The 26,660-nt window shown below is 35.9% G+C and overlaps 2 protein-coding genes across 5 annotated transcripts in view; both read left to right on the top strand.

Moving 5' to 3' along the window:
* Positions 1 to 22,765, top strand: part of ccdc120a (coiled-coil domain containing 120a) — a 64,125-nt gene extending 41,360 nt beyond the window's left edge. For 2 of the 3 annotated variants that reach the window (XM_039665797.2, XM_039665786.2), the window contains exons 2-11: positions 460 to 582; positions 686 to 767; positions 1,871 to 1,992; positions 2,404 to 2,520; positions 2,617 to 2,740; positions 4,622 to 4,678; positions 11,522 to 11,663; positions 14,657 to 14,758; positions 16,272 to 17,288; positions 18,562 to 22,765. In XM_039665797.2, the coding sequence (XP_039521731.2) occupies positions 716 to 767; positions 1,871 to 1,992; positions 2,404 to 2,520; positions 2,617 to 2,740; positions 4,622 to 4,678; positions 11,522 to 11,663; positions 14,657 to 14,758; positions 16,272 to 17,288; positions 18,562 to 18,667 (1,839 nt within the window). In that variant the 5' untranslated portion in view covers positions 460 to 582; positions 686 to 715 and the 3' untranslated portion in view covers positions 18,668 to 22,765. Of the gene's footprint in view, positions 1 to 459; positions 583 to 685; positions 768 to 1,870; positions 1,993 to 2,403; positions 2,521 to 2,616; positions 2,741 to 4,621; positions 4,679 to 11,521; positions 11,664 to 14,656; positions 14,759 to 16,271; positions 17,366 to 18,561 lie in introns of all 3 variants that reach the window. The other variant, XR_016146551.1, reaches the window with a different exon arrangement.
* Positions 22,766 to 23,249: 484 nt separating this feature from the next.
* The window catches only part of abcd1 (ATP binding cassette subfamily D member 1), a 56,440-nt gene continuing 53,029 nt past the window's right edge, over positions 23,250 to 26,660 (top strand). Inside the window, exon 1 of one of the 2 annotated variants that reach the window (XM_039665757.2) lies at positions 23,250 to 25,278. In XM_039665757.2, coding sequence (XP_039521691.1) covers positions 24,355 to 25,278 — 924 coding nt within the window. In that variant the 5' untranslated portion in view covers positions 23,250 to 24,354. The remainder of the gene's footprint in view (positions 25,279 to 26,660) is intronic. The other variant, XM_039665752.2, reaches the window with a different exon arrangement.

The raw sequence follows: 26,660 nt of genomic DNA, 5'->3' as shown, positions 1-26,660 counted from the left end.
TAACAATAACAACAATGTACTGAAAGCTCTAAAAACATCTCATATCTTTTCGTTTGTGCACAAGAGAAAGCTATAAAATCTTAGGTTTCCCTCCAATGATTAATATTTGTATTAGCAGACGCTTTTATCCAAAGTGGAAAAAGCAATTCACCAAAAAGCCAACAATATTCATAATAATATACAATGGCAGGCTAATTATAGACAGCTAATAAACCTTGAAAATCTCTTTAATATCTCAATTGTTTCTCGTTGTTTGAGAGACTCTTTCTCCGATTGTTCTCATGTGAAAGATACTCATATCTGAGTTGCTATCCATTTCAGGCACATCTGCTAAACCTCGCCTGTTATATAAGCGATTGATCTGATAGTCTGTCTTCAAAGCCGTCTCTCAGTCGGGCTCAGAGAGCTCTTATGTGTGGGGCGTCTCCAGTGTCTCATATGGTTTGTTTTGTGTTTCAGGGCATAAAGTTCGTGAAGCGTCGTGCGTTAGCGCAGTGGCTCCCCCCTCAGGCTGGTCTCAGTATTGCAGCAACACCCAGCAGCTTCTGCTTCATGGCCACAAGTCCCAATCTCCGTGAGAAGGTAAGAAACGTGCGAGCTATTTACACGCTTGTCTGATTCGAGTAGAATCCAGCTAAGTCTTCTGCCATTGTAATGTGTGGTTTGTTTTCTTGTCTCTCTGTAGGTAAACTAACAATCAGGAGGCAGTGAGGTGATGCAAAAGACGTATGACATGGAGGTCAAAAGTCACCTGATAACAGGCCCTGGTGAGTGCCTCCATGTGCCTGAGTGTGTTTGTTTGCTGTCTTTCTAAGAATTTTACTTTGTAAGTTGTTTGTCTGACGGGTGTGTGTGTGTGTGTTTTGTTTTTGTCTGTTATTGTGGCAACCAAATATCCTCACAAAGAGCTGATCTTCATAATGAGTCTAAATCTTATTACTGTTAATGTTTTGTGCCAAGAAATGACATGCTTCACCTTTAAATCTTATTTAACAAGTAAAAAAGGACAAAAGTGGCCAATTTGGGAAGGTTAATGGTGCACAGGTTACCAGTAACCCTTAATCACACTTTTTGACCAGTGCTTTTCCATGTCTTTCCCAGTTATTCTTGATAACTGATTAGGATTTAAACTATTTAAGATTTAAGAACTACTTGAACTATGTAGTGTTAAAAAAAAATATTACTATTCTTGCCTATGAAATTACATTTAAAAAAAAAATCAAGAATTTCCTAACTAGGGAAAAATTTAGGAACATATATATATATATATATATATATATATATATATATATATATATATATATATATATATATGTGTGTGTGTGTATATATATGTGTATATATATGTGTGTGTGTGTGTGTATATATATATATATATACTGTATATATATATAATTTCAAATATAGTTTTAAAAATAACCTTTACACCAATTAAAAAAAAATAAATTAATACTTTTATTCAACAAGGATGCATTAAATTGATCAAAAGTGACTGTAAATACATTTACATCAAATTTACATCATTTACATCAAAATGTTGTTCTTTTGAACTTTCTGGTCATCAAAGAATCCTGAAAAAAATAAAAAAATACATTTCAAAATATTATATATATATATATATATATATAATAAATATTATTTCAATATTATAGAAGGTTCTTTATAATTTTAATGATATTTCACAATATTACAGTTTTACTGTATTTTTGATCAAATAAATGCAGCTTTGGTGAGCAAAAAAGACTTCTTTCAAAAACATAAAAATCATTCCCACCCCAAACTTTCAAACGCTGGTGTAAAACAATAAAAAAGACTCAATCTGAGTTAACTTGATGTGTGTGTGTGTGTGTGTGTGTGTGTGTGTTTGCAGAGCTGCAGGACAGTAAGCAGCATGCGGAGCGGATGGTGGAGCTACAGGAGCGGAGGAGAAGTCTGCAGTCGCTGCTCAACACTCGATTAGCAGAACTCAAACGTGTGTGTCTGCAGGAGGCGGTCAGTGTCTCATCAGCCACACATTAAAGTCCAATTACATTCCTGAATTTAATTTGATTTGAGGGAACCAACAAGATGCAGAATTGACGTTCAAGTTTGAATGTAATTAAAGGGATACTCCACCCAAAAATGAAAATTCTGTCATCATTTACTTACTCTCAAGTTGTTGCAAACCTGTATGAGTTTCTTTCTTCTGATGAACACAAAGGAAGTTATTTTGAAGAACGATTGGAACAAAACAGTTGTTTGGCACCATTGACTTCCATAGTAGAAAAGAAACAAATACTATGGAAGTCAATGGTGCCAAAGTTCCAATCATTCTTCAATTTTTAAAAAACTAAAATTCAAAATAAAAATTAATAATGAAACAGTTTAAGTCTTCTTGTTCATGTTTGCTCATGCATTTTGTAGGAAATGACAGGTGAAGTTCCTCATGAATATCCTCTGGAAAGCGGAGAGAAAGTCCCTCATGTGCGGCGCAGGGCTGGTCTGCCCCGCAGCAGTTCCAAACAAAACACCAAAAATGAGGTGTGTGGATTTGAGATGATATGGGTGGCCACTTATGTGATATTGGATACGTGATGGATAAACATCATAAGTGTCTCAATGTTTGTGCTGGTTTAGGACGAGGACGCCTCTCAGCGCAAGACAAAGAAAACTCTGTTCAGCGGCGCCCTCCGCAGGCACGTCGATTCAGAGCAGCATCCTTCACACAGCAAACGAACCGTTCACAGAGGATGCCACACAGGTGCGGTATTCAGAGGAAATAAACACCATTTCATGCCTGAAATTGGTATTTTTTACTCTTATATACAGAAAGATGTTTTAATGTTTCTTCTGCTCACAAAGGATGCATTTATGTAATCAACAATACAGTAAAAACAATAATATTGTGAAATATCATTACAAAATAGTGTAATATATTTTACATTAAATTTATTCCTGTGAAGCAAAGCTGAATTTTCCAATCTTCAGTCACATGATCCTTTAGAAATAAATCATTCTGGACATTTCTGATTATTATCAATGTTGAAAACAGTTGTGCTGCTTAATATTTGTTTAGAAACCATAATGTTTCAGGATTGTTTGATAAACAGAAATTTGCAAAGAACAGCATTCATTTGAAATATTTTTGTAATATTATAAATGTCTTTACTGTCATTTTTGATCCCAAACTTTGTCCAAATGATCTGGACATTTAAACCACATTTAAACAATGTAATTAATTAAAACGAAGTATCCAAATACTTTCTTTGAGGTGACTGTATATATAATGAAAAATGTTTTTATTTTTTTTAACTAAACTATAGCATGTCATGATAATTTTTTGTCCATTAAACCCTGTAAACACATACAAATTGATTCTTTATACTAGCGGCTCAACTAATTGACAAATCGATAATGTTTGTCTCTGTTCGGTCCATGATCAAACAGAGCAAACCAGCTGTGATAGAACTGACATACAGGAATGATTAGTAATGATTATAGTTTAGACTGAGCTAATGACTGATTGAACTGTGCTGAGATAACAGATCAAACTAAAGACTCAGATCAGTTTCATCATAAAGGTTAAAAATAATCATATTAATAATTGAAGAGTTCAGATGCAAAAGCCTCTAAATGCCATTTGAAATTTTCTTCTTTAAAGATGATTTTTATCAAACTTGTATATTTAAGTTCAGTAATTTCACTTAAATAACAATTAATAGGTAATTATCATTGCCATTTAAGTGAAATCACTGAACTTAAATATACAAGCTTGATAAAAATGATCATTCTAGAAGAAAATTTCAAATGGCACTTAGAGGCTTTTGCATCTGAACTCTTCAATTATTCTGACATATGGTGCTTAACTCATGTAAATTTGGTAAATTTCCCGATCAGACTTGGCTTGTGAGAGACAGGACGAAGAGTGGTTTACAACGGATCAGACCAGTTTAGTGTCAGACTGGTGATGGTCTGGCTTTGGACCGTGGGAACAGTTTGATTATGTATGTGGTATAAATTTAGAAGCAAAAAATTTGTCTCTCGTGTGCAAACATGGAAAACAGTCCACCTTAAATGAGATACACAAGACGTCGTGCAACAGGAAGTGTCGATTAACCGGCCTGTTTCCGGCCATTATTACTAAAATGATGATGAAAGTTCAGTAAAGAAATGACCAAACACACAAATATCTAGCTTTCTGAATGAAGCCAAACACACATATTGTTTTCATATGAAACTATTAACTATTGACTACCCTTAACCATACCTCCCCAAAATCTTTTTGCATTTTTAAAGTAAACAATTATTTTAATTCGGTTTTTGTTTATTGCAACAATTGAATCTTTGTCTTTTACATATAACGATCACATTAGAGTCAAACCTCTTTAAATAATAAATAGTTAAAAATGCAAGTTATCTCCGCAATTTTATAAATCTATTCTTTTGAAAAATATTATTTTATCAACATTTTTAGCTTTGAGGACATCTTGAAGAAAGGATTTGTCAGATTTAGCTGACTTTTTTTTTCTTCTTGTGACCATGAAATGACCATTAGACAATATTACATCCATTATCAGCCGCATAGAGCCAATACAGTGTGTTCATGTGACTTCATGTAATGTGTGAATGTTTATATCCTCAGATAACGCGCTGAAGTCAGAGAGCAGCTCCACGTCAGATTCCACCAATCAGGACACCGGTGAGTTATGGCACGGATCAGTGCTTTACATTAGCAGGATAATGAATGCGAGAGATAAGAAGCACTATTACAATGGCAGGATGAGTTTAGTGAATGAAGAGTCCCGCAGGGGTCATTAGAGTCTTCACATCAATGAGTCAAAAAGCCTGTTATTAACACATCACTGAACCAATCTTCTCCCTTGGGCATTTTTGATTCTCACACATTCTCTCTCTCTCTCTCTCTCTCTCTCTCTCTCTCTCTCTCTCTCTCTCTGCGCATGCGTGGGCGTTTGTGGAGCGTGTGTGAGAGCGTGAATTTTGAGCGCGTGTATCTGTTTCTTTCTCTTTGTGTTTTTTCTTTCGTTTTTTCTTTCTTTTTTCTTTTGAATTTGTTTGTTTCACTTGTTTTTTTGTCTTGTGTGGTGTTTATTTGTGCTGCCTGCTTTCTTGGAAAGCATGGCAGCTCAGGCTGGTACTGGGCTCGATGTTTTAACACGTCGTCACGGAGTTAAGATCGTATCCGTGGCGAGTGTAGAAACTTGTTGTCTGGGTGTAGGAGAGATTGTTGGTCACCAAAACATTCTCTCCGCATCCAGAATGAATGGTGCGACCGTGATTTTTTTAAACTCGGTGGAAAGAGCAAATGAGGTAGTTGCGAGAGGCATAATCATTGATGAAATACTTACACCTGTTCTACCGCTGTTGTTACCGTCAAAAAAAATCACAATATCAAATATCCCTCCGTTTCTCAGTGATGATATTTTGAAACAAGCACTATCAAGGTATGGGAAGTTGGTTTCACCGATTAAGAAGATCACGATCGGGTGCGAGTCTCCTTTATTGAAACACATAGTTTCATTCAGGAGATTTGCGTTCATGATCATCAAAGATGACGCGGAATTGGACTTGGCTCTAAATTTTCGTGTGGATGATTTTGAATATGTTGTGTTTGTTACCACTGATAAAATGAAGTGTTTTGGATGTGGTAAATCGGGCCATTTAATACGTTCATGTCCTGATAAGAGTGCAGCTGGAGGTAGTGCTTCAACTAAAGATAAGCCTGCGTCTGAACCGGCTGAGGTCGGTCTGGCTGAAGCAGTGCCGACTGTGGATATACCTGTTGGGGAAGGAGCATCTGTTGAGGGGCCTGTGGAAGCCGGATCGACCTCGGTGGAATCATTAAATGAAGGTAGGGACACTTCTTCAGAAACTGTTGCTGCAAAAACTGTTTTGTTGAACAGTGATGTTGAAAACATGGGCGATGTGTCTGATATAGAAACAGAGAGTAGGCTGTTCAAAGTGCCAACAAAACGGAAACATGTGGAAAAGATCAGTCACATAAAGTGTTTTAAAAAAGGTGAGGTGGTCGAGGGTGATGAGGATCAGAAAGAGTCAGAAAGTGGAAGTGAAATGTCTGACTCGAGTACAGTGTTGTCACAGAGTGAAGCTGCTATAAGCAGAAGTTATGACGTTGATGACATAAAACGCTTCCTTAATACCACAAAAAACAAAAGGGGTGTGGTTGTAAAGGATTATTTTCCTGACTTGAATCAGTTCTATAACAAAGCTAAAGGTTTATTAGTAGATGGGTGCCTTTCGAACAGGGAGGTGTATCGTTTGAAAAAGATTGTGAGGAAAGTTGGCACGGAGTTAAATGAAAATGAAGACTAAGAACTTTAGTTATATGATTTCACTTGTGTTTTTTTGTTTGTTTATTTATTTAAGTATGGCTGAAGTGCGGATTGCCTCCTTGAATGTCAATGGTGCTAGAGATTATAGAAAAAGAGCTGAGCTGTATGAAATTATCAAGCAGAAAAAATTAGATGTCACTTTGATTCAGGAAACACATAGTGACGTGAATAATGTGAATGATTGGATGAAGGAATGGGAAGGCTTATCTTTTTTCAGTCACAATACCACTTTAAGTGGAGGAGTAGCAATATTATTTGCAAAAACGTTTAATCCAGCTTCATATCAAGTTAAAGAATTTTTGAAAGGTCGACTTTTAAAAGTGAAAGCACAAGTTGAGAATTGTAATTTTGTTTTTATTTGTGTGTATGTCCCCAACTCAACAATTGATAGGATGTTGTTTTTGGATACATTATGTTCTGTTTTACAAGATGTTTCTAATGATGATTATTTATTTCTGGGGGGAGATTTTAATTGTACAGTGAGTAATTGTGACAGAAATCATATTGAACCCCATATGCCGTCAAGAAAGCGTCTCTTTCAAATAATAAATAAGCATGAATTAAGTGACGTGTGGAGGTTTTATCATGAGGATAAAAGGCAATATACTTGGGCACATACACGTGGTAATGTTTTATCTTTGGCAAGATTGGACAGATTTTATGTGTTTAAACATCATACTGGTATTTTTAAAAATTGTTGTATTTTTCCTGTTGGTCTTTCAGATCATTGTATGGTGCAATGTTCTTTTATTTTGAATTCTGTCAAGCCAAAAAGTGCGTACTGGCATTTTAATCTAACGTTGTTAGATAATAAGGATTTTATACACACGTTTAAGTTGTTTTGGGCCGATTACAGAACAACAAAAGATTCTTTTCAATCAGTTCAGAAATGGTGGGATTTTGGTAAAGTGCAAATTAAACAGTATTGTCAGCAGTATGCTCATAACAGCACCAAAGTTTTAAATCAGTCAATGAAAGACTTAGAGAATGACATAATTAAGATACAGGAATTGGCGGATTTAACGAAACAAAAAAGTTATCTGAAGATTCTTTCTAAGAAAAGAAATCAATTGGCAGAATTATTAGGGGTTAAAACACAGGGGGCTTTGGTCCGGTCAAGATTTATAAGTCTTGATCAGATGGATGCACCTTCAAAGTATTTTTTTAACCTTGAAAGGAAAAACGGGCAAAAAAGAATCATTCACGCTTTGCGATCAGAAGAAGGAATTCTGTTGTCCAATCCTGTAGGGATCAGAAGTAGGGCAATTGGTTTTTATGAGACACTGTACAGAAGTGAAGTAGGATCAGATAATATTAGTAAAAGTGCTTTTTTTGAGGATTTACCAAAGGTGTCTGATGAAGGTAATGCAGAGATTTCAGGTGCGCTCAGCCTGGGAGAACTGCATAAGGCCGTTCAGAGCATGGAATCCGGAAGGGTGCCTGGAGTTGATGGCATACCCATAGACTTTTACAAATGTTTTTGGGAAGTTTTAGGAGAGGATCTCTTAGAAGTCCTCAATGGTAGTTTGGACGAAGGTCTTCTACCTTTGAGTTGCCGGAGAGCAATCCTGACCCTTCTTCCCAAGAAAGGAGATCTCACTGAGATCAAAAACTGGAGACCTGTTTCACTTCTGTGTAGTGACTATAAACTTCTTTCAAAGATTTTAGCCAACAGATTAACAAAAGTTATGAGTAAGGTGATCCATCCGGACCAAACTTACTGTGTTCCCAAAAGGTCAATTTTTGATAATATTTCCCTTATTAGGGATATTTATTATGTCTCTAAGTTGTCAAATAGTGACATTGGTTTGATTTCGCTTGACCAGGAGAAAGCGTTTGATAGGGTTGAGCATGCATATTTATGGGAAACATTAAAAGCATTTGGTTTTAGTAAGGGTTTTATTGATAAAATCAAAGTTTTGTATAGTGATGTTGAGAGCATACTCAAAATTAATGGTGGCTTGTGCACTCCTTTTAAAGTTTTTAGAGGGGTGAGGCAGGGATGCCCGCTCTCTGGAATGCTATATTCACTAGCAATAGAACCTCTGCTGCAGCAATTGAGGAAGAATGTACAAGGTTTTAAATTGCCCAATGTTGAAAGTATAACAGTCTCTGCGTACGCTGATGATGTAGTAGTGTTTGTTAGCCAACAGAGTGATGTAAAGGTTTTAATGCGTGTACTTGATGATTTTAAAAAACTGTCCTCTGCTAAAATTAACTTGGAAAAGAGTGAAGCAATTTTAATAGGGGATTGGAAAAATGTTCCGTTTGCCCTTCCTCCTGGCTTGGTTTGGAAGAGAGGAGGTTTTAAATATTTAGGGGTTTTTTTAGGAGATGAAGTGATTGTACAAAAAAATTGGGAAGGAACTCTTGAAAAAGTTAAAGGTAGACTTGAAAAATGGAAATGGTTAATCCCAAATATGTCATATAGAGGTCGAGCTTTAGTTATAAATAATTTAGTTGCTTCCTCTTTATGGCATAAGTTAACCTGTATTGATCCTCCTTTGCGTCTCTTAGCAGAGATTCAAGCAATTTTAGTTGATTTTTTCTGGGATAAGTTACATTGGGTTCCTCAGAGCATATTGTTTTTACCTAAAGAAGAAGGAGGGCAAGGATTGGTTCATATTCAAAGTAGAGCAGCAGCTTTTCGTTTACAGTTTTTACAAAGACTTCTTGATAATTCTGTAACCTCAAACTGGAAAGCAGTTGCATGTAAAATATTACAAAATGTGGGTAATTTGAAAATGGACAGGAATCTTTTTTTCATGGACTTGTCAAAGGTGAACCTTAATGGGATGCCTATTTTTTATCGTAATGTTTTTAAAGTGTGGAAAATGTTCAGAGTGCAAAGAGAAGGACATTTTGAATCTCTTTACTGGCTCCTTAAAGAACCGTTAATATATGGAGCACGGTTCGATTTAAAACACAATGACTGTTCAATTCCTGGACTTACAGAAACACTTGTGGCATCCAAAATTTGTACTATGGGGAGTCTAGTACACTTGACAGGACCAGACTTTGGGAATATGGAAGGAGTTGCTTTGAGTTTGAAAATTAAGTCCTTACGATCTGTTTTTCATTTATTACAAAAATGGAAACAAAAACTCACTTTTGATGAACTGAAACTGTTATCAGAATACTATGAACACAAAATTGTTCCTAATGAAGAGGATGTATTATCTGAGTTTTTTATTTTTCCTATGTTAGATGATGTTTCAGGAATTTTTTTAAGCTCTGGAAAATCTCTATGTTTTAATTTTTTTTCAAGTACTGGTAAATCTTTTTATAAAGGTTGTGTTCTTGCTTTTAATAAAAAAGCGCTTAATGAGAGGGTTGATACACCATGGCGTAATGTTCTACAACTTGATGATGATAATAAACCAGAGTGGAGATCATTGTATAAGCCACCATTAGGTAAAAGAGTTGGGGACATACAATGGAGACTTTTACATGGTGCGATAGCAGTTAATGCTTTTATTTCAGTTTTAAATCCTGATGTTTCTGCAGAATGCCCTTTTTGTTCTAGTAGAGAGACTGTTTTTCATGCTTATATGGATTGTGTTAGACTACAAAGGTTGTTTAGTTTATTACATAATTTATTTTATAGTTTTAATGAATCTTTTTCTATAGACGTATTTATTATTGGTTTTAGGTATGTTAGAAGAAATAGGTTTATTTGTCAGTGTTTAAATTTTCTTATAGGTCAAGCGAAGTTGGCAATTTATATGAGCAGAAAAAATAAGATAGAAGGGGGTGCTGATCAAGATATTAATATTATGTTTTTAGCCACTGTCAAATCCAGAATACTTATTGATTTTCGTTTTTATACTTCCATGAATGATGTTATTACATTTGAAGAGAAATGGTGCAAGAATGAGGCTTTGTGCTCTGTTATTGATGGACAAATATTTTTTTCTCATCTACTAATGTAGAAAAAGCTTTGTGTGTGGTATAAAAGGTAAATGGAAAATTAGTAAATGGTGAAACTTGTTTTGTGAAAAATTGTAAATAAAGTATTTTTTCAAAATTCAAATTCTCTCTCTCTCTCTCTCTCTCTCTCTCTCTTTCTCTCTCTCAGTTTTCAATTTCGATTAAGAAATGTGATTAAATTATTTATACACAATATTGTCAAAGCATCAGTACAAATAAATAAATAAATTACATGAAAAAGTTGTCAATAATAGTAATAAAGACTAAACAAATTAGTTAATATACTGTAGTGAGTCATTGATTGTGCTTATTTTCTGAGGCTATGGCATTCAGATATGAATTTTGCTGTAATCGATACATAACAACCCTCCTTTATTCGCACTTGTGTATGGTCCCAAAAATTATTTAGACACACTTAACGCTACACCGTGTAACTCTTTTAGTTTATTCTTAGCTAAAAACACTTAGTTCTTTCAAAAATATATGTGCTCATTAATGTATATTTGCTTCGTTCAAGTAATAAAGTATTCTCGTGAGTGTATAATATGCCATTGAAAATACATACGGGTAAGGGGTTCTAATGTCGGTCGCCATGTTGCCCCTCCATCTTGAAAGTACATTAGCCAAAGAGGGACATACCCGTTAATTCAAGCTTCGCCTTTCGCGTTTACGTTTGAGTTAACACTCATGGACGAGGTCGAACTGGAAGCCATGTTAATCTTGGACTACATTGGCCACCGTAGGAGTTAAAACGGAATCGGAATTGAGAGGAACAGAAACTAATATTCGCTGGATGATCATATACCTTTTCACCACTAGATGGGGGTAAAAATCACACAGTGTAGCTTTAAGATAAAAAAAATTTAATTTAAGCCCCATGCGAATCGGCCATGTCTGCAATTTGTAAAGTAAAAATTCTCTCGCAAATTACATACTATATTTCGCCGAACACAGAGGTCCTGTGATAATATTAGTCCCGTGCGAATCGGCATCTCTGTGTTTTGGCCGGATCGTATATCATTTTTTCAATGTTTTTGTTTCATGTGTGCCTCTTTATCCATCTTTCGTGAAGAATGGAGGCTGGTTTAGAGTGTTTTGACAGTATTTTTGAATGCAATACGCTTCTGTACATAAGAGACTCTTTCAGAAGTAGATAGTATGTTTTAGTAGTGTATTACTTTGAATTAGAAAGTTGGCTTCTGTCTCAACCTCTCAAGTCTCTCTCTCTCTCTCTCCTTCAGAAGACGCCTCTGACGGCCCGTCACCCTCATGTCCCCGGCTGGTCTCGGGGAGTCCAGACAACAGGTTTTCTCGAAAACTCTCCCCCGTGGAGATCTATTACGAGATAAAAACTCGCCGCAACTCTGTGGCCAGCTCAGCCAGGTACTCGCTCAGCACATTTTGCTTTCGTGCTCAGCATGAGAAAGTAGAACAGCTGTTTTTTCCACTTTATGTAGATCCAGAGGTGAATCAGCATTAATACACTGATCTGGAAGCACCTCATTTAGATGGGAAAAATGTATGTGATTTGTAATTTATAGCTGATTCGAATCTAGAACAAAGGCTTTTTGCTACTCATGGATATTTTTGCAAAAATCTTAAAATCAAAATTTTAATAAAAGTAAATGGTTGCACTTTATTATATAGTATGTGTACTTACTGTACATGTACATGTAGTGTACTTACCTAAACAAATACTGGGTAAAAGGTAACTAAAGGGGTTTAGGTGTAGGGTTAGTCACTGGGTTGTTTTAACTCAATTTGGGCTCAAATATGGACATACCCAAACATTGGGTTAAAAATGTAATTTAAATGTAATATTAACCCAATTACTGGGTTTGTCAATATTAGACCCAAATTTGGGTTGAAATAACCCAGCATTTTTTAGTAGAGCCGACCGATAAAGGATTTTGAAGGCCGATACCAATACAAATATTTGTTGGTTTGAAAATCCGATATATATCCGAAGTATAATTAAAATATCGGCTATTACACACAATATTTTTTATTTTTATTTCAGAAACGTGCAACAAAACATTAACTGATTTCCCTAAAATTAGGTATTTATGAGTTTTAACTAAAATTTTTAAAAGAAACTTGTTTCTTTTATTGTCACAACAGAACTAAGGAACATCAAAATATATTAAAGTTCTGATAAATAAAATAATAATCATTCCCTACATTGCCTTATAAGCTACCTTATCATTACAATGTACGCTTGACTTGTTAATGCTGCGGCTGAACGACAGTCTGCAATGCACACTTGGCGTCGTTGGATTTCACACACGTGTAAAAGAAAAGCGAACTTTTATGCACAAGATACGTTTGATACTTTTTCTCCATGTCTAAATGTTCAGTCCTCAAAAGGCGCGTTATACACGAGTGTTGCCAACAGGAACGGTGTAGAGTGCCCTCTGGTGGACAAACTATACAACTCCAACACTCATGACATGGTTGAAGCGTGTTTCGTCCGTTTTTATTTTATTTTTGAAATATTCGTTTATCGGGCATTATAACTGCCGATACCGATAGTTTGGAAAATGTCTAATATCGGCTTGCGGATGAATCGGTCTGGCTCTATTTTTAGAGTATAGTTATTATTACCCAGTTATTGTACAAACCCGATTCCAAAAAAGTTGGGACACTGTACAAATTGTGAGTAAAAAAAGAATGGAATAATTTAGAAATCTCATAAACTTATATTTGATTCACAATAGAATATAAATGACATATAAAATGTTGAAAGTGAGACATTTTGAATTGCCATGCCAAATATTGGCTCCTTTTGGATTTCATGAGAGCTACAAATTCCAAAAAAGTTGGGACAGGTAGCAATAAGAGGCCAGAAAAGTTAAATGTACATATAAGGAATAGCTGGAGGACCAATTTGCAACTTATTAGGTCAATTGGCAACATGATTGGGTATAAAAAGAGCCTCTCAGAGTGGCAGTGTCTCTCAGAAGTCAAGATGGGCAGAGGATCACCAATTCCCCCAATGCTGAGGCAAAAAATAGTGGAGCAATATCAGAAAGGAGTTTCTCAGAGAAAAATTGCAAAGAGTTTGAAGTTATCATCATCAACAGTGCATAATATCATCCAAAGATTCAGAGAATCTGGAACAATCTCTGTGCATAAGGGTCAAGGCCAGAAAACCATACTGAATGCCCGTGATCTTCGGGCCCTTAGACGGCACTGCATCACACACAGGAATGCTACTGTAATGGAAATCACAACATGGGCTCAAGAATACTTCCAGAAAACATTATCAGTGAACACAATCCACCGTGCCATTCACCGTTGCCGGCTAAAGCTCTATAGGTCAAAAAAGAAGCCATATCTAAACGGAAACCAGAAGCGCAGGCGTTTTCTCTGGGCCAAGGCTCATTTAAAGTGGACTCTAGCAAAGTGGAAAACTGTTCTGTGGTCAGACGAATCAAAATTTGAAGTTCTTTTTGGAAAACTGGGACGCCATGTCATCCGGACTAAAGAGGACAAGGACAACCCAAGTTGTTATCAGCGCTCAGTTCAGAAGCCTGCATCTCTGATGGTATGGGGTTGCATGAGTGCGTGTGGCATGGGCAGCTTACACATCTGGAAAGGCACCATCAACAACATATGTTCCCATCCAGACATCGTCTCTTTCAGGGAAGACCTTGTATTTTCCAACAAGACAATGCCAAACCACATACTGCATCAATTACAACATCATGGCTGCGTAGAAGAAGGATCCGGGTACTGAAATGGCCAGCCTGCAGTCCAGATCTTTCACCCATAGAAAACATTTGGCGCATCATAAAGAGGAAGATGCAACAAAGAAGACCTAAGACAGTTGAGCAGCTAGAAGCCTTTATTAGACAAGAATGGGACAACATTCCTATTCCTAAACTTGAGCAACTTGTCTCCTCAGTCCCCAGACGTTTGCAGACTGTTATTAAAAGAAGAGGGGATGCCACACAGTGGTAAAAATGGCCTTGTCCCAACTTTTTTTAAATGTGTTGATGCCATGAAATTTAAAATCAACTTATTTTTCCCTTAAAATTATGCATTTTCTCACTTTCAACATTTGATATGTCATCTATGTGGTATTCTAAATATAATATTGAAATTTGAAACTTCCACATCATTGCATTCTGTTTTTATTCACAATTTGTACAGTGTCCCAACTTTTATGGAATTCGGTTTGTAATTGCTGTAATAAGTTCATATTATGTACATGTGGAACAGGATTGTAAAATAAAGTGCTAATAAAATAATAAAGCTACAATTTAGAATCGAAACATGACTTCATCATCAGTTTTATAAATAGGTCTTCGTCACTATGTAACATAGATCAAGTTTGCTAACTAGATGTAACTAGACTTTGTTTTTTTCCCCAGCCCGAGTCACACTCTTCCAAGAAGTGTGTCGAATTTAGAAGGTAGAAGTGTACCAGCAACTCCACTCTTGTCCCGCAATGGAATAACAGGAGTGCACATCAGGTAACAAGTGTGCAAAACACACATGCACAAACGCTGCACAGATCAGCTTGCATGCTGACTATATAGCTAATTATAGTTAAAAAGCCCTGAATTGATAATGGCACAAACATTTTGATTAAATTACGTATTTGCAATAAGGTGTAATGAAGTAATGGATGTTTAAGGAGGTTGAGCGAAGGCCCCATTATTTCCTACTCAATCCAATTACACACACAGAGCAGCTTGTTGTGCCGCAGTGCCGGGAGATACACTGATATCAGCATGTTTGGAGACTGATGTGTTGCGTGGTTGTCATTTCATCAGAGAGACACTTGGGTAGCTTAAAGGGATAGTCCACACAAAAATGAAAATTCTGTCATTATTAACTCAAGAAAAGATCATTTTGAAGAGCGTTGCTTTCGGTTCTACTGACTTCCGTTGTATTTTTTGTCCGTATTATGGAAGTCAGTGGGAAATAAAATTGTTTGGTTACTAACAAATTGATAATTTGAAAGTAGTCACTAGGGATGGGCAACGATTAATCGCGATTAATCGCATTCAAAATAAAAGTTTGTGTTTACATAATATATGTGTGTGTGGTGTGTATAATTAATTTGTATACTGTATATAAATACCCACACATGCATGTATATATTTAAGAAATATGTGCATGTATATATTTATTCACAATTAATATTATATATAAATATAAATATTTGATATATTGATAACACATTTTTCTTAAATATATACATGCATGTGTGGGTATTTAGGGATGGGCAACGATTAATCGCATTCAAAATAAAAGTTTGTGTTTACATAATATATGTGTGTGTGGTGTGTATAATTAATTTGTATATATAAATACCCACACATGCATGTATGTATTTAAGAAAAATGTGTTATTAATATTATCAAATATTTATTTTTATATATAATATTTATTATGTATAAATATATATATAAAGGATGTACACGCAAATATTTCTTAAATACATACATGCATGTGTGTGTATTTATATATACAAATTAATTATACACACTACACACACATATATTATGTAAACACAAACTTTTATTTTGGATGCGATTAATCGCGATTAATCACATCCAAAAATAAAAGTTTGTGTTTATGTGTGTGTATAATATAATATAATTGTATAATATATGTGTGTGTGGTGTGTATAATTAATTTTGTATATATAAATACCCACACGTGCATGTATGTATTTAAGAAAAATGTGTTATTAATATATCAAATATTTATTTTTATATATAATATTTATTATGTATAAATATATATAAAGGATGTACACGCAAATATTTCTTAAATATATACATTCATGTTTGTGTATTTATATATACAAATTAATTATACACACTACACACACATATATTATGCAAACACAAACTTTTATTTTGGATGCGATTAATCGTCGCCCATCCCTACTAGTCATTTACTTGGAAAAAAAAACAAAAATCATACTGGTCCCAAACTTTTAAATGGTAGTGAATGTGTTGTTTATTTGCGCAGGTCAGAATCATCTAGCGGCACTGCTGCCGTGAAGCAGTGGTCAGACAATCCCGAGGCGTCCCAGCAGGTGCCTCTGCAGTCTCAGGAGGGGTCCTACGAGCAAGGGCACAGGCGAAGCAATAGCTCCGAGACGTTACTCGACCGGCACGCCTCTGCTGCGGAGGAGGGAGGTCAAAGGTTAGGCATGCACGTTCGAAACGGCCCATACAAGAGCTCAGAAGCAATCATGGACGCAACTTTAAAACAGGCGCAGCGGAGCAGCCCCGAACGGCAGGTAAACGGACACACCGAACTGGCCCGCGTTCGCTCGGCCGTGGGAGGTCGAGGAACGAACGGAGGGGGCGGTTACAATGAGATCCTCATAGATTATGTGTGGGGAAAACAGCAGAAGATGCAAGCTCAGCAAAGACTGCAGGTCCAAAATAGTGCCAAAACCCGGCCGTGGCCCGAAGGTCCCAATGCTCCACCGCCTCCCTACAGGAACGGCTTCCCCCAATCGCAGCAGCTCATCCTGGGCCCTCCGGCCTACAGCCCGCTAATGCTGAGAGGCAAACCCGGCGAGCCTCGGAGGGTCAAAGTGACACGCACCAAATCCTGCGGTCCGTTCGTTCCCTCGCAGCAGCACCAGCAAGAGTCTATCCTTCTCTCTGCCTACACTGAAACCAATGGCACCGCCGTTAACAACCAGCACATAGACTACCCCCACAGACCACCACACTACCCAACCGAGTCGTCCACCACACCCGCGACCCCCGACGACCCCACACGCAGCCTGCACAAGGCCTTGGCGCTGGAGGGCTTGAGAGACTGGTATCTGCGCAACGCGCTGGGACAGGCGGCCAGTGGAGGGAAGAGCAAAGAGGGGACGCAGACTCAGCGCAGGCGTACCACGTCCTCTCTGCACACCTCGCAACCCCATCCGCCCCTAAAACACCAGCCACAGTCCTTTCAAACGGACACAGCCTATCCACAGATGCCTCAGTCGGCCACGTTTCATGGCCACCCTCTACACGGCAGGTAATTGCAGACTGAATTACAATCTACATTCATACGATACATGAACCATCAGTCAAGAAACCCTTGTTTTCCAAAAGGTAAATATATATATATATATATCATGAATTTATCTCTTTTCTGCATTTACTAATGCATTTTCACTAAGTTTTTGAATGTATTTTTTTATTATAGTTGTTAAAGTAACATTTTAAATATTTTACAGTTTCCAAAAAAGTCTCTTATGCTCACCAACACTGAAAAAAATAATATGTTTATCTAATCAATAAAATTGTGGCAACATATTACAAGCAATATTATTCATTAAATTGTACAAATTAGAATTAATTAGAATGTTAATTTGATTAACTATTACTCAAGTCTAATTTGTTCAATTTAATAAATTATATTGCTCGTAATCTGTTGCCACAATTTTATTGATTAGATAAAGCATATTCATTTTTACAGTGAAGGCTGCATTTTATTTTATTAAAAATTTACTAAAAACAGTAATGTTGTGAAATATTATTACAAATTAAAATAACTGTTTTCTATTTTGATATTTTTTTGAATGTAATTTGCAAAGCTGAATTTTCAGCATCATCACTCCAGTCTTCAGTGTCACATGACCATTTTCTGCATTTTCACATTTCAAGCTGTACAAATTAACAGTTAGTTTAATTGAATGAATTATAGTATTTTTTTAATTAACACTCAGATTTTCATATTTATTATGATACCATTCAAAGGTTTAGGGTTGGTAAAATTGTTTATGCTCATCAAGGTAAGAAATATGACAAATGGTAAAATATTATTACACTAAAAATTTTTTAATTTTTTTTTATTATTCATTTAGCTGACACTTTTATCCAAAGCGACCTATAATTGCTATATATGTCAGAGGTCTCACGCCTCTGGAGCAACTAGAGGTTAAGTGTCTTGCTCAGGGACACATTGGTGTCTCGCAGTGGATTCGAACCCGGGTCTCTCACACCAAAGGCATGTGTCTTATCCACTGCGCCATCACCACCCCTATAATTTTAAATTCCCCATAAATTTAAATTTTAAATTTAGATTCAAAATGTTTTAAATATTTGAATATATTTTTAAATTTAATTTAATTCCTGTGCAAGAAAGTTCAAAAGAAGAGCATTTTTGATCAATTGAATGCATCCTTGCTGAATAAACCCAAAAAGACAATATTTAATGACCCCAATTTATATTTGAAATATTTCCTTTTCTTAGATGTTCATCATACCTCATTGATTTGTCGCCTCTTCTCTCTTCTTCCCTATAGGTCGATGGAGCTTTCATTGTACCAAGATACACTTTCATCTAAAATGCAGGAGACGACACTTAAAGAGACAAGTAATGACAGACCCACGCCAGGCACGCTAGTCTGACGTGTCTCACCCACACACACTCATGCAAACACAAAGAGACTACAGCAAACACCAGCTTACCAGACTGAGAGAATGCCATAGTGGACTTTTAAAGAGACTTTTTGCTTCCTTTCAGCAGTTAGAATGAAATAATTCTGACAGAAATCAGCCTATCATCCTTGTAATACATACATATGGTAAGCTACCACTGACGCTTGTACTAAAGACCGTCTTCAGCATGAGATCAAGCTGTCTTCTCGTTTCACATCATTTCTGTGTTCCTGTAGACTTACATAGTTTAGTAAATGTCCCTTTTAATCAGCAAACGGATAGTCAGAGAGAGAAAAAAGACAAAATATCACCATATTTCTGTTCGTAAACAACAATGTGACTTAATTCTATCACACTATTTCCAGCTTTGGTTTAGATGTGCCAGTATAAAACAAGTTTGTGTTGTTCATGAGAATCCAGTACTGGTCGCTGGTGAGACCTTCCAGAAGTAGTGCTGGACATTTGAGGCCCTTTGAAAACAAATCAGGATCTTAATGTTTTTATGAAAATATTTCTATGCAAATTAATTACAATCAAGAAGACTGTGTTTTAGACTAAATTAATACCTTTTTAGTAGCAATTTTAAAATGTGCAGGAGAAAAAACAAACCAAATCTTAAACTTTGATGGACTGTTAAAGAGTCAGTGACTCTGTATTTCGTGAAATTTATAATTCTGTTAGTATGTTTATTACTAATGTATAAGAGTATACATGTTGTGCTCATTCAGGATGATAATGGGATAGTTCACCCAAAAATGAAAATGATCATTTACTCTCTCTCAAGTTGTTCCAAACCTGTATGAGTTTATGAGTTTAAAGGGACAGTTCTCTTTGAAATTCATTTTTGGTATGTTTTAGCTTATCATTAAATCATGTTTAATTTGGACTTCTCTGTGCATGCTCTTTGAGGTGGTGACCATAGACCTTCATTATATGACACAGACAAGAACAGTTTGACCTAAAAATATAAAAATTGAAACTACTGTGGAAACAAAGACACCTACATCTTAAAACATACCAAAATTAATTTCAAAGTGAACTATCCCTTTAACACAAAAGAAGAATGTTGGTAACCAAATAATTGCTATTCCCCATTGACTTCCATAGTATGAAACAATAGTCAATGGGGACCAAAAACTGTTTGTTAACCAAAATCTTTCCAAATATCTTCATACATGCATACTTCATAAATACTCATACGGGTTTAGAACAGCTTGAGTATGAGTACATTTTCATTTTTGGGTGAACTTTGCCTTTAAGAATGGCACAAAGGTCGCTGTGCGGCTCAAACAACATCTTTATCTGTATCATATGTATTTATGATGGTTTATATGTCCTCAGGCTGTAATTACCAGTATTACTATATACAATCACATCAAATTTGCAGGAAGAATAAGGTAAAATGAACATTTGAAGTATTAAAAAATTGCATTTCTTCAGAAATGAAGCAAGAATGAAAGATCGAATCTCATCAAAACTGTCAACAACACATTTCACTCCAAAATCACAAGGAAAATTATGTTTTTTGACATTATGACATTATTTTCTTTGACAAGAAAGCACAAAACCAATTCTCATTATTGTAATAGAAGAACATAATCATGGATTTAAGGATCATTATAGTATTTTATTGCGCTGGATTTAATGCTGATTTAAAAAATGATCCTTTCTGGACAGGATGAATTTTAATTACAGTAATGAAAATTTAATGGGAGTGATCATTGAGAATAAAAGCGAAACATCCGGATGCATTAGTAATGAGAATGTGGGAGGGAAACGTGCTTAATGTTCATGAAAATGTCACACGCAAAAAAAAAAACAAAAAAAACATGGGTCTGAAAAATTTAGAGCCAATATGGTAACACTTTACTTGAAGGGGTGTGCATAAGACTGCAAGTTGTCATTACCAAGACATCTCAAACAATGTCATATATGCATTAAAAATGTCATAATTGAGCGAATGACACTTAATAACAGTTGTCATCAACATGCATGAAACTTCCTTCATGTATTTGAAATGTGTCATGTCATGTCAAGTGTTACCGAAAAGGTTATTTTTAAATATATATTGATATTGGGGTGAAATATGACCGTTTCCATGAGACTCTCCGGTGTCTATCAGGTGTTTTCTAACAACGACCACTAGGAGGAGCCCCGTGATCTGTTTTCAGGGGTTCTGTATCTGCAGATGCATGCAAAGCGTCCTGCCAGGTGCAGTGCTCGTCGCAAGAATCACCAGCTTCTTGTGTACAGCGCCTTAATTACAATTGTCCATTGTTTTTCCTATCGGTTTGACTGCAGATGTCAATATTTACTGTATCTCTCAGTAATTTGATTGCATGAAATGAAAAGGATTAATTAACCAAATCAGGACTCCGAATTTGAGCCAAGAAATGGGCAAGAATTTTCCAGCACCCTCCTTTTAGAATTTAATTGATGAATTGGGATACTCAGAATGTGGCATTAATGCCAGGATGCCAACCTTGGACCATTGTGCCTAGCAAATGCGGCGGAGAAGACTTTAAGCTCCATGTAACAAATGTGTATTTCTCATAGCCAGTTTCAAAAAAGAAATCAGCTCCTACACCGCCAGATTCGCTGTAAAAATGAATACACTTTATCTAATCAATAAAACTGTGGCAACAGATTACAAGCAATATTATTAATTAAATGTAACAAATTAGAATTGAGTAATAATGAATCAAATTAATTCCTTAAAAGTTAACCATTTAAAATGAGTAAAGTTTACACCCAAAAATTTAACAAAAATATCTGAATAAGATTAATTAAGAACTATTTATATTTTATTGCCAACATTGAAGACACCTGATGTTAACAAGCAGAATCACTGAAGGAGAAAACCGTCATTTTAAAACAATCCTAAAACGAACACCGATCACTATAATGGTGACTTAAATGTAAGTTTTTTTTTGTTTATTTGTTGTTGTTGTAAGTTGTACTCATTTTAAATGGTTAACTTTTAAGGAATTAATTTGATTAATTATTACTCAATTCTAATTTGTTAAATTTAATTAATAATATTGCTTGTAATCTGTTGCCACAATTTTTTTGATTAGATAAAGCGCATTCGTTTTTTACACTGTGAAAAATAAAATTTTAAACTCACTTGGATTGCTGGCTAATCCATTCAAATAGATGTAGTCTGCTATGTTCTTATAGTGTTAGTGCTGACCTTCCGGAAAAAAAAAAAACCTAGATGTATCAATGCATGCGGGTAGCTGTTCTTCTTTATTCCCTCTAAGACTCGTCTATCGTTCCCTGATTTTTTTTAGTTTTGGTTCATTGTATAATCATTGACAGCATAGGCTAGATCTTGAAAAGCTTCTTCATGTCAGATCAGATGCCTTCACCTTGAATATAAAGCTGAGAGTTGAAGCAATGGAAACTTTCTCTTGACACCAAATGCTGTCTCAGGAACACTGAAAGCTGCTTTGATTGTGGTCTGTCCATTTCAAATCAACACCACTGATGCATGGATGTGTCACTAATAGAAACGTATCATTTCTTTCACTAAAAACACAAGTGACCAGTGAGAAGATTGCCGAATGTTTATGATGCTTGTAACCTTGCTGAGAACATTTAAGGTCACCTATGTCAAATGTTTTTATCGTTTTGAAAGAAATTCTGTTGATAACATAGAACCTAATGATTTAAAGGATGAAGAATATGAAGGATAACAGCCTTTTATTTTTTGATTAAAGACTTGATAAACTGATAACACTGAAGGCAAATAAAACCAATGGACTTTATTATATCTGTTTTGCTTCATCATGGTACCAAATGCTAACACTTTATAAAGATGTTCCCTCCATGTTTTGGATACTATTGGAGATTGTATTTTCCCTGCTCCGATTTTAAAAATCCTCTTTAATCGCTATTTTCCTGATCACGTGTTTTATCACTTTAGGAAGAAACTTCTCCAGACTGTATATAATTTGCTCTTTTCCCCTTGGTTTTCAACATTTTCTATCTCTATTAAAAAAAAAATCTAATTAAAAAAACAAGAATGTACAAAGTTTGTTTTTAATAAAGTGTTTTTTGGTCAGATGCAGTAATCTGTGTTTTTTAAACAGCCTGCATACTAACTGATTGTTAGGCCTAACTAATTAATGGAAGAAATTAAGTTTTAATTCTTATCAACAACTAAACCACATGACTAAGTAGACTATTACCACATTATAATATTAATTAATGATGTAATAATATCACAATTTAATTTTAAAGACGGTGATTGTGGTATTTTGATTACAGTTGAAGTTTTGTTTGACAGACAGACAGACAGACAGACAGACAGACAGACAGACAGACAGATAGATAGATAGATAGATAGATAGATAGATAGATAGATAGATAGATAGATAGATAGATAGATAGATAGATAGATAGATAGATAGATAGATAGATAGATAGATAGATAGATACTACAATAAAATAAACATAGGCCTACTGTATCTTGCAGCAGTAAAACTAACAGTGATTATGAAACGGACGCCAATGATTATGAAAGCAACAGTTGTGTGTGACTTTTGTGTAGTGTGGCGTGAGTAATTCCTGCGTTTACTCCACCTATCGGCGCATTTCACTGAGATTCGACTGATCCTAAGTCCCGGTGGGGTTGATGGATTTATGCCTGCCCTCAAACACACACCGGTGGCTTCGATTCTGCATTCGGACCGTTGGATGAGTTAAATGACAGGGACCGTATGTGCTCACCACGATTATGGCCTGTCTTGTTTCAGATCTGCAGTGAAAATGACCTTTACGTGGATGATCAAAACAGACGGAAAGTTGGACGGAGGAAGTTAAAGTAAAGTGAATATTAGCCAGCAGCGCTAGCAACGCAACTTAAACGACACTTATTTGGCATTTACATGCTGTTTGATTCAATATAGCGGATATGTAAACGTGTAAATAGTGTTTATAATCGACTTACTGTGTTGTGTTTTTGTGTCGCACCGCTGTTGCTTTTAGTAACTACACTGAGTTTATTAGCTTGTCTTGCTAGCTGTCATTTGAACTACCTCTGAAGTCAGGACATGTTGTTTGCCTGATAATTTACCATTTTAAGTATATTCCCATTCTTACTCGCAAAATATTTACGTTTAACTTTATTTTTTTTATCCTGTAAACATTTCCCAAAGAAGCTCCTCAGTGAGTAACGTTAAGTTAAGTAACTTAGCCTGTGTTTCTTCTAAAAACTCCTTAGCTTAAACAAATATAGATTAAAATAAGACAATTATTGACATAAAGTAAGAATAGTCTATAGAGTTTATTGACTCTCAATTGTATGGCATAACTCCGATCGTTCGTTAGAATGATAAATATTTGAGTTTATCTTCTCACTCAAATAGGAGTAAGTTAAAGATTGCAGGTTCTTAATTATGCTTTATGTTGTATGATAATAAACATTGTCGATAAAAAAAGAAAGAAGAATAGAATTACGCACAAGTTTCCACTTTTTCCGTTTAATTTAATTTCTGTCTCCGCAACTAGAACTGATGCTGTCGATTTGCTGAAATCACATTTATATTAGGCTAGTTTACATGAATAGATATCCATATAGCTGTGTATTTTAGCAACCCTGCCTCAATAACCTTCACTTTGAATGATCTCAGTATTGATAAGCTACAAGCAAAATGTCTGTGTACTCAAAGCTTCCCTCCCAGCTGAAAAACCCCCTTGTGAAAAAGACCATTCTCGTTCTTGTTGCGCTGTATGGGGCGAAGAAACTTTCCCCTTACGTGTATGGCAGGCTCAAAGGAAGAACTAGTAAACAGGTTAAGGGTGCCGACCTGGTGACCTCCAATGGAGAATCTCAAAAAGTGGAAGCCTCAAGGAAAAAGAAAACCTCCCCGGGCGTGAACCGTGAATTCTTCGAGAGGTTGATTCGTCTCTTGAAAATCCTCTTTCCTCGGCTTTTCTGCAAAGAACTTGGACTGCTCGGTTTCCACTCTCTAGCCCTCATTTCACGCACCTTTCTCTCCATCTATGTAGCCAATTTGGATGGGCAAATAGTGAAAACCATTGTGAAGAAAGACCCCAGGGCTTTTGTGGTGGAGTTAACCAAGTGGCTGCTCATCGCCATTCCGGCCACGTTTGTGAACAGTGCCATCCGTTACCTGGAGGGTCAGCTCACCCTCGCCTTCCGCACCCGGCTGGTCACCCATGCCTACATGCTCTATTTCAACGATCAGACGTACTACCGTGTCAGCAACATGGACGGCAGGTTGGCAAACCCCGATCAGTCCTTGACTGAAGATGTGGTGATGTTTGCTGCCTCTGTGGCTCATCTGTACTCTAACCTGACCAAACCAATCCTCGACGTAGTGTTGACCTTTTACACGCTTATTAAAATAGGTGAGTCGAAAGGTGCCAACACCACTTGGCCTTCCGTCATAGCTGGCATCGTGGTGGCACTTACTGCCAAGGTCCTGAGAATGTTCTCCCCACGCTTTGGTAAACTTGTGGCCGAGGAAGCCAGGAGGAAAGGCGACCTTAGATACATGCATTCTCGCATCATCGCCAATTCAGAGGAGATTGCCTTCTATGGAGGACATAAGGTAAGAAAACATTCTCTTAGGTTGGTTTTCTGTCATCATTTGCTCACCCTCATGCGTTTCCAAATCTGAATGACTTTCTTTCTTCTGAGGAATGCATATGGAGATGGAGCATGTTCACACTTTTCTTTTTCATAGCATGAAGCAATCGAGCTCCAGAAAGAACCAAAAAGTGAAGTTGTTCAGTGAATAACTTTCTGCTCCTCACACAGAGCGATCTCTTAGCTTAAAAAGATTTGAAATTCATCAAAATGAATGAATCTTTTCCCGAGTCAATTTGTTCATTTTATTCGTTGAATGAACCAAATTACACGAAAAAAGATTCGTTCATTTTGATGAACAAGTTCGAACAGGAGAGTCACGAACGCGCATCATAGAACAGAGCGAGGCAAGCATTTGTGCTTATAAAATTTAAACTTTTTTATTTATTTTTTTTAATGAGTGATCGTTTCGCTTGATAAGACCCTTATTCATCGTCTGGTGTCGTTTAAAGCCCTTTGAACAGTTGCAGTTTGCAGTGAAACTGTCTTTTGGCCCTTGAACCGTTTGGTTCCCATTGAAGTCCATTATATGGAGAAAAATCCTGGAATGTTTTCATCAAAAACCTTAATTTCTTTTCGACAGAAGAAAGAATGACATGGGGGTAAATTATCAGCAAATGTTTTTTTAAAAGTGAACTACTCCTTTAATAATGTACTATATAATGATATATAATATTTTATATAAATACAATTGGCTTGTATACCAGGATGTTTCGTAGAGCACTTTTAGTTTTGTAGAACAGCATTTATTTTTAAAAGTGTCTTACAATTTTAATCACTTCTTTTGACTTTAGTACACTAAAAATTTAATACAAGTGTCAGTAAAGCCATTTATAATGTTCCAAAATGTCTATTTCAAATGAACTATATTCATCAAAAAATCCTAAAAAAAGTATCTTGGGTAAGGGTTCCACAAAAATATAAAAATATAAAGCTACGCCTAACTGTTTTCAACATTGATAATTATAATAAATGGTTCTTGAGCAGCAAATCACTATATTAGAATGATTTCTGAAGGATCATGTGACTGAAGACTGAAGTAATGATGCTGAAAATTCAGCTTTGCATCACAGGAAAATAAAATTACATTTAAAATTGAACATTTTCTCGTGAGCACGATAAAGTCTGTATGTTTTTATTTTTGCAACCGTACATAATAGACTTTTTTTTATTCCATGAAAGAAAAAGGCTTTAAGGTTTGAGAAATGAAGGTGAGTATTAAATGATGACAGCATTTTCATTTATGAGTGACCTATTTGAGGTCATTTTGTACCTGTCTCAATGACAAAGCAAAAGTCCCAGGCTAAACAAACAGTGCCCCATGCCTGCAATTGGAAATGTTCC

Source organism: Pimephales promelas, chromosome 14, assembly GCF_988280905.1.
Source record: "Pimephales promelas chromosome 14, fPimPro1.hap1.1, whole genome shotgun sequence".
Lineage (NCBI taxonomy): Eukaryota > Metazoa > Chordata > Actinopteri > Cypriniformes > Leuciscidae > Pimephales > Pimephales promelas.
The sequence above is the reverse complement of the archived record's forward strand: the minus strand, read 5'-3'. Positions and strand labels throughout refer to the sequence as shown.